At 35.2% G+C, this 18,235-nt stretch overlaps 1 protein-coding gene across 1 annotated transcript in view; it reads left to right on the top strand.

Moving 5' to 3' along the window:
- The window catches only part of LOC121873741 (irregular chiasm C-roughest protein-like), a 137,669-nt gene extending 119,643 nt beyond the window's left edge, over window positions 1–18,026 (top strand). The window contains exons 17-19 of the mRNA XM_042377445.1: window positions 10,860–10,893; window positions 13,099–13,136; window positions 15,284–18,026. Coding sequence (XP_042233379.1) covers window positions 10,860–10,893; window positions 13,099–13,136; window positions 15,284–15,378 — 167 coding nt within the window. The 3' untranslated portion in view covers window positions 15,379–18,026. The remainder of the gene's footprint in view (window positions 1–10,859; window positions 10,894–13,098; window positions 13,137–15,283) is intronic.
- The last annotated feature ends 209 nt before the right edge of the window (window positions 18,027–18,235 follow it).

Here is an 18,235-nt window from a genome sequence, read left to right as displayed (position 1 = left end):
TTGGATGGATGGAGGTGGATTTTGGGAGAGGAGGATTAATCAGAGGATGAGAGAGAGGCAAGACTAGGTGGATTGTCTGCTGCCATCTCATCATCATCTCCTTGAGGTGGTTGCCTTACACCAGAAGGACCTGCCTAAAATTCAGAAACTTCCATAACAGGTTTGCATCACACAAAAAATTAAGAGTCGATTCTTTCCCAACAAATGCTTTGTCATATAAAATTGTAGAATAGCAATGTTTAACTTTAGCAGCATGATCATAGAGAGGGTCATTCTTCTTAAAATAATCCACAACTTCTTCAACTTTTGCGAAGGCTTCTCTAAGACCTTTAACTGCTACCCCTTCGCTTTCTTCTGCAACGGGAGTAGAGTCGGCATCAGCTCCTAATTCTTAGTAAGTTTTCTTGTCTAACTTGGCCAAGTCCTCATTTGATAATGGAAGAGAATGAGATTGTAGTAATTCTTAAATATCATTTTCACCAACATCGTTTAAGCCTGCATTTTTGCTAGACTTGTAATCACAATGTACATTTTGGCAGCAAAAAAATCTTCAAAAGAGTGAACAGCTTCAGGAAATAAATTCTTCCAGCAACCATTCAGGAGTCGAGGTGAAACTTCTTTCCAAGCTTGGTTGATTAGTTGCACACAGTGTAAAATGTTAAAGTTCTGCCAAATTTCTTGCACTTTATCTTCTCTTGCATCAGTTTCTGTGATTCATTTTCTGAAAGTATTGCGTAAGTAATACACCTTAAAACAACTAATAACCCCCATATCCATGGGTTGCATTACTCATGTTGTTTTCAGTGGCAAAAAACATTACTTTCACGTTTGGAGACAAACTCACGAAGTCAAGATTATGAACAATGACATTGTCCAAAAATAAAAGAAGTTTGTAAGCAATATTCTTCACTTCACAATTTCTTCACAAACCAGTCACAGAAAATCTGTCGTGTAATCCATGCCTTTCACTGTGACTTCCCCACGCCCGTGGATTTTCACTGTGAAACACAAGCGAGGGATTAAGCTTTAAGTCACCAAATAGCACTGTTTCCACAAGCAGAGATACACGGTCTTTAGATACCTTGAAACCTGACCCACTGGTTGCTTTCTTAAAGATGTAGGTGCAAGATGGCATACATTTCCAATATATGCCAGTTACATCAACGTTGAACACCTGATGTGAAGTGTAGCCACTTCCCTCGATAACCTTCTTTAAGTTCCTAGGAAATGTTTCGGCTGCCTGGACATCTGCACTGAATCTTTATACAGTATTTTTTAAGCCATACCGATTCTGGAAGCAGTAAAACCAACCTTAGATGCACTGAAATCCTACTCCTTAGCAGCTTCCTCCTCTCCCAACTACTCCTGAATATCCTCATGTAACCTTGATGCCTTCTTTGGTGAGGGTTATGTGATGGGTATATGCTGCTGATACAGATACTACATGATATATGTCTTTCCATACTTTCCAACACATCACTCCTTTGCTGTGTTAAGTTTACTTCTGAATGTCTCAGAAAAGTTGTAGCACTTGTTTCTGTTTCTTTAGCATTCTTAAGTATGGTATGGGTGGTCATTTCAAACGTGCAAGGCACGTGAGATGTCGCTCATACGTTCACCACCACTCTTCTTACGATGATTCACTTTTAATTTCACATCCATCCCAAAGCTTCAATGCTTCCTTTTAGGCATTATACCGCTTTGTATGTTTTCAACTCATGGCTACAAAAAATTCACTGATTTCACCAAAGGCGCAACAAAGTACTTGTAGTATAAAAAATCCGAGGAACATTTTCAAAACTGGCTTGGGAACATGCATGACTGTTACTGCGCAGGTGAGGATAAACTTTGAGACAATGGGAGGCGGGCGGGAATTTCAAACCCTTATGCTCTCAACCAACAGATGTCATCCGTGGAATCCTTGTAAGTTCGGTGAATTTTTACACATACTGTAGTTCTACAAAAGTTGGGTTTGTAACTGCAGATCCACAGATAATGAATACTCAGATAATGAGGAACTCATGTACCGGTATTACAATTTTCTTAAAACTTAACTTTAAATTTATCACATCTGCTTCCCCCAATTTGTTTACCACAAGAAAAATTTTCAATATTCATGCACTGTATTTGTTAATATCATATACAGTTCATACAACTTATTATTCATTAATTACTTTTAAGGGATATTAAATATGGAGGAAAATAGAACGTACCTATGTAGGTGTATCATATTATCATTATCATCTTCATCATTTTATGGCACTTGTCATGTTAGTTGTTATCACCCAAAACTAATTATCATCATTTTTTTAAACATTTAAGTACTCCAAAATTTTTACTGTTAGATAGGTGAAGAAGTTCAATTCATTAAATAGTAGGTCAGTTTCCAGTTTTCTTTTTTGTTTTTACCACTTAACCCTTCAATCTTGATCTGCTACTGGGTATTTTATTCAGGGTTTTGGTGTATGCTGTTTATACTTGCATCAGGTGTATGTGTGAGGGTTTGACAGGGTCTAACCTTGTGTGCTTAAGCATATAGTGTACAGTACTATATTATACATATGCAAATACTGGACATATTCATGTACGGTATGTCAATGATATCATACGCTATGTGATAGTCATTTAATGGCTTTTGATTATTTCTGGTGTTGGCGTCATCCTCCCTGGTAAGAAGCTTGGTGTAGTCTCAGGACAGCACAGATTATAGGTAGTAACTGTGCTAGGTGTGACTGCGCTCAAGATCAGATTCAGTTTTTCTTAGTGTCAAAGAATGAGATTTTTTTTTATTGTTATTTCATTTAACTAAACTACAAATATTTTCACTGCTTATAATAAACCCCCTTCCTTCCACTGTATCCTTTACTAGGTATTTTTAGTGCAAAGCTGGAATTTTTTTGTCATTCTTCATCTAAATTTCCAAAAATATGACCTATAAACTGACATGGTTCTCCAAAGAATTTAGTAAAAGCATCAAAATCCTCTCAAGTGTCATTGTCAGTACAGTAATTTTTAATTATTATGGTACTGTATATGGAATCATTTGGTTATTGTAATATTGTTAATCCAGAAATCTTTTACTCTGTTCTAGCCAATTGTAACTTTCAATTTATTTATTAAATTAAAAATGAGTGCTGTATAGTACGGTACAGTAATTTAAATCATTCTTCACATTTTACAAATAAGTAATTTTTCCTTCATAGACTGGGGATAAGGTATGTAAAAAGAAATTTATAAATACAATAAACATAAAGAACTTGTTTAAATTTTTTACTTAGTATACACATTTAGGAGTATTGATATATTTTGCAGAACTCTGTGTAATGCTCCTATAGTGTTTACTGTCAGTCTCATCAACAATTGATTATTCTGCATCGAACGTTGTTCAACAATTTGCACAGCTTCTCTTGACATCTGTGTGAACACTTGGCTTTCAGATCATCGATCACGCATTAATAGTGTCAATGTCAAGAGTATTTGAGGCCATACCAGTACATCTCCACATAAGATTAGAACATCACCTGAGTGCTGCCAAAGAAGACGATTCGGTAACTCATGGGAACTATAACCTATAAACTGTGAGCCGAGACAGTTTTCGGAGGCAGGAATGAAGTGTTGTGCATCTTGAGTTACAAAGAGAACCGTAGTCACACTCACTTTGCATGATTTGATATTCTGCATCTCAGAAATTAACTGTTTTGTGCTCTGTGATATTACCCTAAATCCTTGTTTTTAAACATTATAAACTTGCAACAGAGAAAAACAAGGAGGCCTGCAAGTGGAGCCGACCCTGCAAAAACCAAATCACACCTGACACACACATATGGTGTTCAGATAAATATGTAGCACCATAGACATGAGGCATTCCTGGGCATCGTATATGTGCATATCGGAGCTAGTTCATTGCATGTATCCAGTGCTAGAAGAAGAAACTTGCAAGACTATTCCCTACCTGGTCTCATCTGTAGTGCATCGCATGCAGATTCAGGATAGATGAAGCCTACTGTAAGTCTCGTCCAGTAGCTTTCCTGCCCCATCCAGAGTGATAACCCCATCCCACCTAGAACAACATAATGCAGCACGTCCCTCCTCCTTAACACATGTAATAGGCAGTCCATAGTGAAAAATAAACCAATTGAAGACTACATGAGTGATATCCCCCTCCCCTTGGTATAGGAACCAAAGTGGGATCGATGCAGCCCCCCAGCAAGGTATCGCCACTCCGAGCTTATGACTTGGACCACTACAGGTTCTATTAGGATAAACTACAGCCACGGGGTTGGGGCACAAGTTACTCAAGTGAAAGATTTTCAGTGTCATCTGTAAAATTTGCATCAGAACCATAACTTCAGTGAGAATCTATAGTAATAATAGTTACTGTATTAAATAAATGCAGTGCTACTTTTGGACCAATTAACAAAAGCATAGAATTAAACTACAATACATTTTATAAAACAGAGCAAGAAACCACCAACATGAGGAACTTGGATTGAAATTTTATGTGTTTACCCAGTATGGTCCATAAACAGGAGGAGTGGGGTTGGACAAGAAGAGGAAATGATGGTGAATAGAGTAGGCAGAGTTGAGGTTGGACCAATATTACATGGAGGAAACCACAACTCTCTCCTCTTCCCCAGCTGCATCATATTTTTTTAGTTCAGATGTTTTTCATTTAATAATGTGAAAGGATTATACAGTATGTTAACTTAGGTTATGTATCTCATCATGTGGGACTGGCCTAGTATGAGTTTGAGCAAATATTTTTTACCCTAGTTGGAGTGATAAAGTAAGTGTTCTTTGTTTTTATAATATTTTTCTTCTGTGAAAAAAATGGCAATAAATGCATAAAATTCTTCATAGATTTTCATATGTAGAAAATCCATGAGCTAGTCAGTGCACATCATAAGATTTTCTAACTGGGTAAATAATGGACAACAATAATTACTTTATAATTATGAAAAGTTGGCAGACTAATATACAGTATATATATATATATATATATATATATATATATATATATATATATATATATATATATATATATATATATATATATATATATATATATATATATATATATATATATATATATATATATATATATATATATATATATATATATATATATATATATATATATTATATTTATTTATTCAGCAAAAATTTTGTTTAGAATTCTAACTGTATACATGGTTTCATTTGAATGAATCAAAACAAGTGTTTAGTGATACAATCATTGTACCTGTACTGTTTTAAAGTGCGCAAGACATAAAAAATATTTGAGCTATATTCTCAAGTACTGTACAGTATAAGCAGTTCAAAACAATTATTATTCATTCTGAACTACTAATAGTGTATCAAGACTAAAGGTGTGCCAAGTATAAGATGTGCCACGACTATCATCACATCTACTGTTTTAGGGCTGGGTCTTGAAACAACTGCTCGTGCTTTGTTAACACAGCAGTCTTTGACATGTTAGTTTTCATGTGTTTGTGAAAATGAATGGACCAAATTATTCCTTCCTCAATCATCTAGTAAATATTCACTCATGTACTTTACAGGCTAGTTTATGAAACAGGTGATTTATGCAATACTGTAGGTTTATTTATTTATTAATACTGTATTAATTAATTTTCAATTCTTCTTGTTACACTTTTTTATAGATACAGTAGTATTTACGAGTCTAGAAATCAATACTGTAGATGAATATTTTAAGTTGTATGAAGCAAATTTATATATAAATGACACAGTGAATTTGATGACCAGGATTGAGTCAGCAACACCCCAGGGTTCCCTGACTTTTATAACACAGACTCTGTATTCCACTTATCCAGGAAAATAACAAACAAATGGAAAATAGTATCCTAACTCAACCACAGCCCTTAACTTTATCCTCCTCATCATTTGTCAGCTAACTAGTAAGTTGGGTGGTCACTCAGTTGTCTCTCATGCTCTCTTGACAAGAAACGAGCATGTATAAACTCTTGAATGTGCGTACTTTAACATGTTCCAGTGTTGGTCGAGCCAGGATTTAAGATAGCTCACATATGGTGTTGTCACAACCAAAGTCTAAATAAACCAAGTCTACCCATGCGCATGTGACGTCGTTGGCGTGTAGTGGATCCCGGGTGAGACCACCCCAGCTATCGTGATTTTCTCATTCCATAGCACACTATCTTTCAGTTAGCCACTTGAACTTCCCATGTAATCATTATTTTTATGATATTCCTATTCTTATTATTAAAAAATTATTATTATTAGCAAACCTCTTCTTCCTCTTTTTATTATTATTTATACTCTTATGATTTTGCTGCCAGTATCAGTGTAAAAGCAATTAAGTAAACAAGTAATCATAGGCATATGTGCTAGATATTTACTGGAGGGGGGGGGGGGAAGATGGAATACAAGAATTAAATAAAATAGTTAAAGAAAATATTAAAAATTGTTTATGATTATAATTATCATCATTCTCTCTCCCCAAGCTATTACAGTACATCAGTGAATATAAGTGTACGTATACATATATGTAGAGCTTTTCAATTTATCAATATGGCCACTAGATATATTACAGATGACAAGGCTATACAACAGTTTCAGGGAACAAATAGGTACTTATCTTTCTACATCTGGTTTCCTGGCCGAAAGTTAGACTTTAGGGAATTTAAATTTAAACCTGCCAACGGCTCTCAAGTATTGTCCTTCCTCATGCCGCCTCCTATATGTTTGCTTCATGCTCAATAAAATCTACTTTTTTCTCTGTTTTTCATCCTTCGGAAATCGATGAAATCTCAAACTTTTATCACGTAGTCTGTAATTTGATATGTATCCAAATACGGAGCATTTATCAGGCATTGTCATAAACCTTCGCACCACGATGGCCAGCGAGTAACTGAGGTCCCCCGGGCTGCTGGCTAGATGACGTCATGCGCGGTGAAAGACAAATTTTTTACTCGAAGTGGGTTGATTTGGTATAATAAGACTTTGGTCGCAACCTTCTCTGGCAGATAAATTTCAGATGGATTCAATGCTCACATCCAATCTTAAGTGTCACTGGTTTATGCCTAGGGCATCCCCAGTTAATCTAACAGTAAATGGATACCTAATTTTACAGTTAGTGAAGTAAAGGTGGTTGAATGCAGTGTCAACCACACTGCATCCTTTTATATCAGATGCTTTGAATTCAGTGTACAGTACTACAGTATACTGTAGTGTATTCACACTGCCTATTATGGGCCATTAGGCCTATGACTTTTTTTCACCCAAAATCACTTAAAGAAAAAAGTCATTGAGCATATTTTGAACAAGGTACAGTATTACAGTGGTGATTTTTACACATTTTAACGGAAAGTGTGAACAGACCTAACTGTTTTGGATTTTTATATATTGTATAGTATGTAGTAAACACTAGTCCCCCGACAATTGAATCATAACGGTATACCCATTGTGGCCTATGAACTTCTAAATATTGTAGCAATACTCTTCTGTTAGGGACAAATAAAAGAAATTCACCCTAGTTAGACCTTTGTAACTCAGTTATTGTTAGTGTTAGCATTTAAAGACTGAGCAACTATAAGAAAAAAATGAGGTGAGAAAGTTAATGAGCATACAGTGAGTTCTGCTATAACGCGTGTTTTGATAACGCGAATTTGCTCTAACGCGATTTATGAATTAGGACCGATATTTGTATAATGCGAACGCTTGTTTGCTATAACGCGATTTTCTCTTACTATTTCTCCAATTTTGTGGTATTAACTGTGAATATAGTAAAGAAGAATATCAACAAGAAGCGTTCTGGTGATAGAATTCCCGGTGATGATCGTAAAAGAAAGGATATAACACTTGAAGAGAAGCTCGATTTTATCAACCTCAAAATCACCCTTCTCCCCCATCAAGTAAAGTGTTACATTTACTGTATGATTTCATTCTTAGATATGAATGTAACATTTATTTAGACTGTGCTATCCTTTGTGTATGGCTAACTACTAAATTTTTTCGATTTCGAGTAATCTGCACCTAACCCTATTTTCTCCATAAGCCCTGTTATTTCTATTACGCGATTTTCTATAACACGATATTTTACAAGAACACAATTATCGCGTTATAGCAGAACTACCTGTATTATGAAGAAAATTTCATGGCTGCTTTCACTTTCATATTTGTACAGGTATAGAATCTAGGTGTAGAAGCTCAGCCTAACAGATAGTGAAATGCAGTTTTGATTCACAACAACTTACTGTATATTATCCTTGTTCATTTGTATCTGTGCTCTTGCTACAGTCTTTATTTCCATCTCATTTTGAACTGTTTTCTGTGATAGTTTTATGTTTTATTTTCAGAATTATTTTTACATTTTTGGAAAATAATGTCTCGCATCACGACTTTTTTTATTATTAGTACCTGTAGTAGTAGTGGTAACAGTACAGTAGTACAGTAGTGGTTAGTGGAGTGCAGTACTGTGTAGACCTATTAAGGTGAAGTTTTTCGTAGCTGTTAATATGTTCTAAATACTCGGGAACACACTTGTACACCATTAAAATGTGTTGATTTTGTTAATAAGAGTGGTGGTCAGCCCAGACAAACTGAAATCTGTATACCCGTGGTGTACTTTGCTAGCACTATGGAAACAGTACCCACAGTGTAAAAAAAAAAATAAAAGATTGTATGATGCTCAAGGAAGCGTTTTTAGCACATTGAGTTCATTGTTTATACACTATATATGGTAACATCGAGCATCGAATTATAATCAGATCAGACCTTTGGTGACTTCATCTCCCTGAAAGTTTGATAACAAATCCATTTAGTCAGAGTGGAGTAGATCATACAGGTAGTAAAATTTTAAGTGTACTGATTGAAAATTAAATGTATAATAAATGAAATGGAGTGGCTGTTAGTCTAGTAACACTACAGCAACACTATATACAGTACCCTACAATTTATATTTCGTCATTTGGATCAAGAATAGCCAAAAAAGCCATTATTTGTTTATTACATTGGAAGGAACTGATGGTAGGGTAAATGGTTACCCTTTTCAGTGTAGACACATTTTTATTTATAATGAAAGATATATACAGTATACGGGTATATATATTTATTTTGTCAATTCAACTCAAAACTTCAAGAAGGCATTTCACATGAAATACTACATTACTATGAAATTCTTGTGGTTTCAAATGATGTTCCTGGATATTTAGGGTTTTACAGAGTTATTTTGATGTTAACACAAAGTTCCAAAGTGACCCTTAAAATTTATTTTATATCAATTTTTGTTAGGCTTGAAATTTGTAACCTGAGCAAAAAAAAATTAATAACAGGTCTTTAAATCTATAAATCAAAATTTAATATATTTTTAAATATAAAATTGTTCAGTCTGTAAAAAAAAATTTCAGTTATCTGTTACAAAGTGTTTCTTGTTTCAGCTTTACATGCAATAAAACAATACTGTACATGTGGTTAGGAAAGTCACTGTATATACAGAGCAGATTATTTAAACGATGTATACAACCATATGTTACTGTATCTCTTTAAATATCATTAAGAGTAGATATCGAGTGTGAGCACTACATTTTGTTCTAGATTCTAAGCAGTATAAGAGTGAGATCCATCTTGGTAATAAGAGTGTATGATAAATTTTTTTATGAAATAAATGGTTGAAATTTTGAGATTTCACTTTACCTTTTCATCACAACACAGTACATTGGTACAATACATAACATTTTAAAATTAGTTAAAATCTGAAACAGTCCAGGTTTTTAGAGTTAAAGTATTAGAAACTGCTTAAACATGAAACCCTTTTAGGTAGATACATTATATTTGTATTTTCCTTTTAATATGTATTATCTTAATACTGTATATTGCAATACAGTAGTTGCAAGCCTTGTTTACTGTTCTGTTCAAGCACATTTCATTTTTTCAATAATTATTGAAAACAATAAATTGTGTTTATCAAAGGACAAACAGTTAGTTTCCTCAGTTGCATAGCCTTATGGTGTTGGTTACTGTATGGCATCTACCTCTGCCACCTCTTGTCTTCCGCATGTTGGGGCGCCTGACACAATGTGAGTCTTTCAATCACAGGATGGTGTTGTTATCTCTCCTGTGGTCAGCCTTTTGACCACTCTTTTTGTTTTAGAGGTTTCTAAATAGTTTCTTATTTTTGTACTGAGATGCAATACCATATTGTAAATTAATTGGTAACTTGGCTGACCACACTGTTGCTAACAAGTCCTATCCCCATTCTTCTCATGCTGTTTAGGTTTTCCTTGTCTAATAGAGTAACAAAATATTTCGACATTCTAAAGAAAGTTAATAAAAAATAGAATAAAATTTGTGAACTCATATTCATAAAGCCACAATACTGATCACAATGTACAGTATTTAAAATTTTGACATTCAGTAATATCTCCATTTTTTAATTCCCTGTACGTACTTGAAATAGAATAGTCTAGTTCACTTCATAAAGACAATCCTTCTAAAGGACATTTGTTGTGTCCTTAAGTCTGCTGACAACTTTATTAAATTGGAGTACTGTATTGATTTTCTAATTTACTACTGATTCATCGTACATTCATTAGCCTTATAAAGCCTAAGTATATCCAAATTTTGTACTTTCTTGTAGTCAAGGCCGATTACTCTTTGGACAAGACTAACCTGTGTGGTATATATACAGTATTGTTGTTATGGAGTCTTTATTCTGGTATATGGCTATTAATATTGTTTTTGCTATTTGTCCTAATAGAGTAGATTTTTTTTTTGTGGTAGATATATGGTTATAATGTGTAGATATATAAAGACATACAATTTTTAAGTGCTATTGAAATTACAGATAAACTTCATCTTTTGTCTTATTCATTTACAAACAGAACGTGGAGACTTCAAGCCCACGGATTTGGAAAGGTAAATATACCCTGTATATGTGTAAAAATTACATTCAGTACTTATTTCTTAACCCAAATCTCCCTTTCAAAGCTTAATTACTTTCTACCTTTTTTTACTTTTATCCTCTTTGCCACTGATCGGCTTGTTAGCCGCTTGGGCGATCGGTCACGTCTCTTTTAATTTATCTTCTTCACCAAAAGATCGGCTCGCTAGCCGCCCGGGCGATCGGTCACGTCTCTGTCATGCACTGTTGGCAAATACTGGGCATGCACCGGCTCCTGAATGTACCTGAACCCGCTCCAGTGTTGGTCAAGTCTTGTCTTGAAAGAGCTCACACTCGGTGCCGTCACAACACTCTGGTAGATTGTTCCAAGAGTTTACAACCCTCACTCCGAAAAAGTTTGCCCTCACGGTTTTCTGGACTTGGCTTCTTCAATCTTGAGCTGTGACCCGGGCGAGCGTCCCACAGCTCCAAGTAAGGACACTCAACTGAGTAGTGCCCCTGAGATGCTTATACACCTCAACTAGGTCCCCCTTGCCCGCCTGTAGTATAAGCTAGGCAAGTTCAGGCGCTCCAATCTCTCAGGGTAGCTGAGGTGCCGAAGTGCAGGCACCAGTCTGGTGGCCCTCCTTTGAACATTTTCAACCAACTGACAGTCCCTAGCATATCTCGGGGACCAGATGGGGTGACTGTACTCCAGATGGGGAAGCACTTCACTCCTGAAGATCGTTACGAGGGACGGACCGTCTAGATATCTGAACGACCTTCTTATAAGACCCAATAATTTATTTGCCTGATTTACCTTCTTCTCACAATGGCCCGAGAACTTCAGCTCATTGTCAACATACACACCTAGGTCCTTCTCACACACAGTCTCAACTAGTTTAGTTTCTTCATTCCGTTGGGACATATGATACGCCTCCTTACCGTTGGTACGCCCCAGGTGCATCCGCTTACACTTCGTGACATTGAATCTCAGCAGCCATTTCTTCGACCATTCCTGGAGCCCACAGAGGTCCTTCTGCAGCTCTTCACAGACCGCTTGGTTCTTAATTTCCCGAAATAACTTGGCGTCATCGACAAACATTTGTATGGAGGAATGTACAACGTCAGGCATGTTATTTATGAAACGAACAAACAACAGCGGGCCCAATACACTGCCCTGTGGTACCCCACTTGTTACAGGTACAGATGACGATTTCGTGTCATTAATCACCACACACTGCTTGCGGTCATGTAGAAAGTCTTCAATCCACGCTAGGACATTTCCCCGAATTCCGTACCCTTCCAGTTTGATTTTCAGCCTTTCGTGGGGTACACTGTCGAAAGCCTTGGCAAAATCTAGGTAAATATTGTCGATATTACCACCCCGTTCCAGAATATGGGTCCAAATATCCAATACCTTGAGCAATTGTGTTAAGCAAGAGCGCCCCGGCATAAAACCGTGTTGGCAATCTTTTACAAGGTTGTTTCGTATTAGATGTTCCGTTGCGGCATCTCTGATAATACTCTCAAGTACTTTCCATATTATGCTGGTCAGGCTCACCGGTCTATAGTTGTTCGTGGAGTGACGATCGCCCTTCTTGAAGATAGGACTCACATAAGCCACTTTCCATTCACTGGGGACCATTTGTTCATCCAGGCATTTACAAAACAGGATCTTCAGGGGCTCTGCAAGCTCGTTGCACAACTCTCTTAGCACTCTAGGATGCACCATGTCAGGGCCGGGACTCTTATATGATTTTGCCACAGTGTGGAAGCATTAAGCTAAAGCAACTGAACTCATTACTGTAATTGATATAATATTCAACAAATGAAATATTGAATGTTTTGACTAATCTAGGATTACAGTACGTACTTCTTCCAAATAAGTTATGAATAGTGCATAACAAAATTATACAGTACGTATACTACATTAGTAGTCCATTTACTTTTAGCAATTGATTATTTTTTAAACTGATATACATAACTATACACTGTAAATATTTTTCTTTTCAAATGATTACAAAGTTTAAAAGAATAATACAGTACAGTACAATACAGTACATGTTTTTCCAGTGCTTCTTTTATAGATTATTAAATTGTTAAAAATTCCTGTACAGTAAATATATTTTCTATATACTATCCCTTTCAATGAAAAAGTTGTTTCAAATATTTATAAATGGTTTCTCAAAACTTTATCTGACTGTTAAATTATATTTGCCATGTATTTACTTTTGCAGTGACAAGAGCGACATTGAGAGCCAGAAGGGAAACAATGGTAGGCATCGTCATAGCTCTGCCTCAAGGTCAGGTGCGGGTAGGAATGGGGGCAAGGCCACAATGGTAGCCACTTCCCTTGCCTCCATCCCTCCTGATGCACTTTACACTGCAGCCTCCAAGCATACCAGTGTGTCCACTCTGTCCTCTAAACCTGACCATGAGTATGAAAACTTGAAGGTGAGACTAGAGTATGCCATGAGCTCAAGAGGACATTTGGCAGCTGGTGGTTGCATTTGGGAGATGTATGAAAGAAGGAAGTACAGTTATTTACATCAAAAGTTTTCTTTTAAGAACATGAATCATTATTCTTTTCTGTTGGGATTATAATTGAGGAATGTGAATGAGTACACAACTCTTGTATTCCTACCCAAGATAGAATTTTAAAAAAAGTTGGCATCTTAATTAAGTCATGATTCATTAGTGATATAAAAAAATGAAAAAAATAAAATAAAAGTATATATATATATATATACAGTATACTGTATATGAAATGCTTCCATTCTTATATATCTTCCTTGCTTATCCCAGCTGTGTCCAAGCTCTGCAGCTGTCACTCTCAGTGGCTTAAATCCCGAGGCGTCGTCTTCATGTGGCCCGGGTTGCACGGTCAGCAGCTAAAATCACTGGGTCATCCACAGATGACCAACTGTATATACATCAGTATCAGACACCACTGCACTGCCTTAGAGATCTTTTTTTTCTTTTTTAATCTGTTGTAATTATTGACAAAATAACAATATGAACATACTGTATACATAGAGATGGAAAAGTGGGAAAAGAAAGGAGGGAAGGAATGTGTTTGGGGATTGGTAAATAACTGTTAGTTCTGATAGAGGTTGGAAGTTCATGGCACTATGGAACATGAATGCTCAAGTAAAGAATGATAGTAGCAAACAGCAGGCATTGCAGGAGACTGAGAAATGCCTGGTATAAACACACATGGGGAAATTCCTAGTAGATGTGGTGCTGTAACTGGTTTGTTTCTGGCAAACACTTTACACTGTAAATTTATAAGTTGTTGTTTTTTTCACTGATACTAATAGCTGAAGAAGAAACTGTAGAAAAAATGAAGGGGAAAGTTGTACTGGTAGATAAGTGAAAGTACAAATAGTTTGAGGAATGCTGTTAAGGTCCGATCTCTAGTTTATGTATTGCAGGTATCAGAAATGAGTAATAAGACTAGGTAAATACATCACCTACCAAGCATAGATGAAAGAGAAATGGGTTGATATTGTAAGAGAAATGTTGAGGTAGAAAGAGAAATGGGTTGATATTGTAAGAGAAATGTTGAGGAAACAGGAGATAAGGCACAAGTTTAAGAAGCAATTGTAAGAAGTAGTGCTTTTTAACAAGAAAGTGTAGCGATACGTACCAGGAGAGGGTGTAACTGTCACTGTAATACTGTATTATTTAAACACTACTAGATTTGAGGGGCAATATGGCGAGCAACAGGCACCTACAGAGATTACTGTTGGTTATTATTGATCATGGAATTCTCATCTTAACAAAATTCACTAATATTTTCTGACTTTAACAATAGCTGTTAACACACACATTGTGGCTTTTGCACACTAGTATTAGACAAGTACAGTTGCATTTTATTTTGAATTAATCACAGAATTTTAGTTGCAAACAGCACATTTCTTTGTAACTTGTACAGTCTTGGCTTCTTTGTAGCATTATGTTAAATTTTTTAAGTGCTTTGTGCCATAAATGAATTAATATTTGGTAAAGTAAGATTGTTCTCATTTGAATTTTTATGAATACAGTAATGCCAAAAATTATTCTCTTGGCAGTCTTGTTCTTATAGTGCTCAGATTAAGGCCACCGTAGAGAATTTCTACATGTACAGTAAGAATGGCAAGTAAGATGATGTACTGTATCATAAAAAAATCTTCAATAGCAATTCAAGCAGATAATATATAAGGTGACTAATTTGGGATTTGTGGACAAAATAACATTTAACAAAAGTAAAGAATTTTTATACACATTTTTTGTCATCAGAATTTATTTGAAATTTTTCTTTAATTTATATTTTTAGTATTTGACATCAATACAGTATAATATAGAATTTGCATTATCTCATGAAAAATATTTGTGATTAGTTACAGATTCTCAATTCATATTTTTTTTCATATTTTGCAGATAATGCCAACACCAATGGCAACACCAAACTTATGCCAGGTAACGAGAAGCAACAGCAGCAGCAGCAGCAGCAGCAGTCGGCAGAAAAGAGATGAGCTCACTGTGAGAGTGGGAGCAACCAGTGAAGTGAAGGAGGGAGAAGTGACAACGAGTGATCATGGGGCGCAGGGTGACTCAAATAACTCTGGATATAGGAAGGGTGAAATGCAAACTTTCAAGAGGCAAGAAAATAAGCAGGATGAAACCAAAGTTCTACCAAAAAGTTTAAAGGGTCCTCAATATGTACCAGTTTACCAGCCATATGCAGAGCATCTTTTACCTTATCAAGATAAACTGAAGACTGGCACCAACAATAATAGGTCACCAAGTAGTGGAGTTGTATATGCCGAGCTCCAACTTCCACGAGCATCTAACAATGGTTCCATGAGACGTGGAGATCAACGTCATCCTCAAAACAAGACTCAGTATGCAGAGATTACTTTTCAAGGCCGCCCTCTTCAAACAGCTGACATATAGAAAATACACAAAATTCTTTAAAATAAGAGTTATTAATGTCTATCCAAACCTGCAAATAAAATTTTTATTGTATATTCAAATTGTATTAAGCAGTCAGATGTTCATTTGAGTCTTTGTGACAATATGTAACTGAGTAATGAAACTAGTTGAAATTTAAAGCCTTTAAACGCCCTACTGCACCTTAGTCTTGGTATTTTATCAATTCCGGCCAGTTGAAAGTAGCAAGTTGAGAGAAATTGAGTCCAAATTTAATATGGCCAGAGTTATATAAATTAGCGTTAATTCCACAACTCAGATTGTGTTTAGGAGCATATACAAGTAGATTACATATAAAACAATATTATAAGAAAAAATAGAAAAGCAAAATGCATAAACATATTTAGCTATTCACTTAAGACATCAATGTCTATGATGAATAAATTTTGAGCTGAATATTCTGTAATATTAAGCCTATCTTTTTTATGCTTAGGTAAGTTGATCTTTTCCAATGAAGCAAAAGCTTCCCTCAGTATTAAAATGGGAATTAAGTGTTATTTGTAAGCATGAATTGTTTAGACAGTTTGAGTATGATTGCATTTTTTTAGGGGCAACTATAGGATTAGGTTATAACTTTATTAAAATAGTGTGATGAATGTGAAATTATTGGTAAGGGGTATGTAATAACTGTCTAGTTCTCAAATGCATCCTAAACCACATGCAGAAATGTGCATACAGTATGAAGCTTATTCGTATTTTAACCAAAGGTTGAATGCTTTTCAAGTCTGCACGCCATTTTTTTCCTTTGATTCATTTACTCCATCACTGTGTCCTATGCAATGTAAGATGGTCTGTTTTTTGTGTATGTGGTAAGTGCAGCCCTTGGATGTGACACAAGTTCTGTTTAATCAGAAGTTAATACATTGCTATAAATGTAGTCTAGCTATCAAGGTTCACGTCTTGCATAATTCCTCATTTACCAAGGAATGAAAGTGATGCTTTTGTCACTTTTCTTCCATCTTTATCTTGAATAGCCTAAGACTCCAAAGATTTTAATTTAATGTTAGATAATATGTAAATATACAGATGAGCTATTCAACCAATGCTTAATGATGTTCCTTCGCTGAACTTAACAGTAATTGATAAATGTGGAAATCAGTTGATTTCATTCCTCTTTAATACAAGGGTGATAGAATTATTCAAACTTTTTACTATTAAACAAAGTGAAACAGTAATTCAAATAATAAAGTGGTAATAATATCAGTCCCACATTTTTTTTATTCTTCTTCTTTACACTTTACAATTAATACTTAAAATCAAGCAATCAGGTTTAAACTTTTGTTTCTATCATTTTGATATAATTTTCTTATTGAGTATTGAATGCCAGGTTTGTAGTGTCTTTTTCTCCATATGTAATAGGAACATATTCAAAATATTTGAGTTGCAGATAATGTTGCAAATCTTGTCATATGCATGCAAAAGCTCCCTTCACTGTTTTGGGTTTATGGTCTGGTTAGAAATCTGTATTAGAATGTTTATTAATTGACCAAGCTTGCATTCATATATCAGTTAATTTTGTCTTCATGTGTAATGCCAGCAAGAATATTACATGCTCAATTCAATTCCCTATAACAGTCCTACACCCACCAATAATACATCAAGTGTTCCATACTATTAGCATTTATATTACCTAGGTATCACACAATAATTGACATATTTAACAGGGCATATTTTAATAATTGTTGCATTTTCATATTATGTATTAAGTCAGAATACCAGAAATTTTTTTTAGAATACGACTTCCTCTGACAATAGGCACTTGTGGCTCTTTAAACGTGCCTTTAGCTTTTAGCACTTGAAGTACGTTATTACAGGTATTTTGTGAAGGTCTTCAATCCAAATACTGTATAGTACAATATACTGTATTGGTATATATTCTATATAAATTGTTCCTGTTCAACTCATGAAAAAATAAGCATTTAAATCTGAAGATTGGACAACAAAATGTCATGCCAGATCCAGCTGGGTATATTGTGAGCCCAAGTGTCTATAGCCATGAAGACTGTCTGCTTTGTGTTAGTTTCTTTGGTCAAGGTATATTAGCAAAGCTGTATGGTTTCATCTCCCAATGTCCTGTAGACTACAGTTAAGCTTGAATTGGTAAAGTTTTCATTTTTAACCAAGAGGGTATCTTTTTATATAACTTTGTATATATTTGTATATGATGCTGAAGTAAATGGGTGCAACTATATATATGTGGGATTTTATTTGATCAGGCATCCTTTGATGGTCTTACTCTGCTTTTAAATCTAATTTTATTTATCATTATCCTCCAAAGAACGATTACAACAACTCAACATATTTATTTTCAATAGGAAAAGCACACATTGGAATCATTCAGTGTCCTGAAATATTTGGAGATATACATGTTGATACAAGTAAAAATTTATTTGCATTAAC

This window comes from Homarus americanus, unplaced genomic scaffold (assembly GCF_018991925.1).
Source record: "Homarus americanus isolate GMGI-L3 unplaced genomic scaffold, GMGI_Hamer_2.0 scaffold27042, whole genome shotgun sequence".
NCBI classification, from domain to species: domain Eukaryota; kingdom Metazoa; phylum Arthropoda; class Malacostraca; order Decapoda; family Nephropidae; genus Homarus; species Homarus americanus.
Note: the sequence above shows the minus strand (reverse complement) of the source record. Positions and strands in the feature narration are given on the sequence as shown.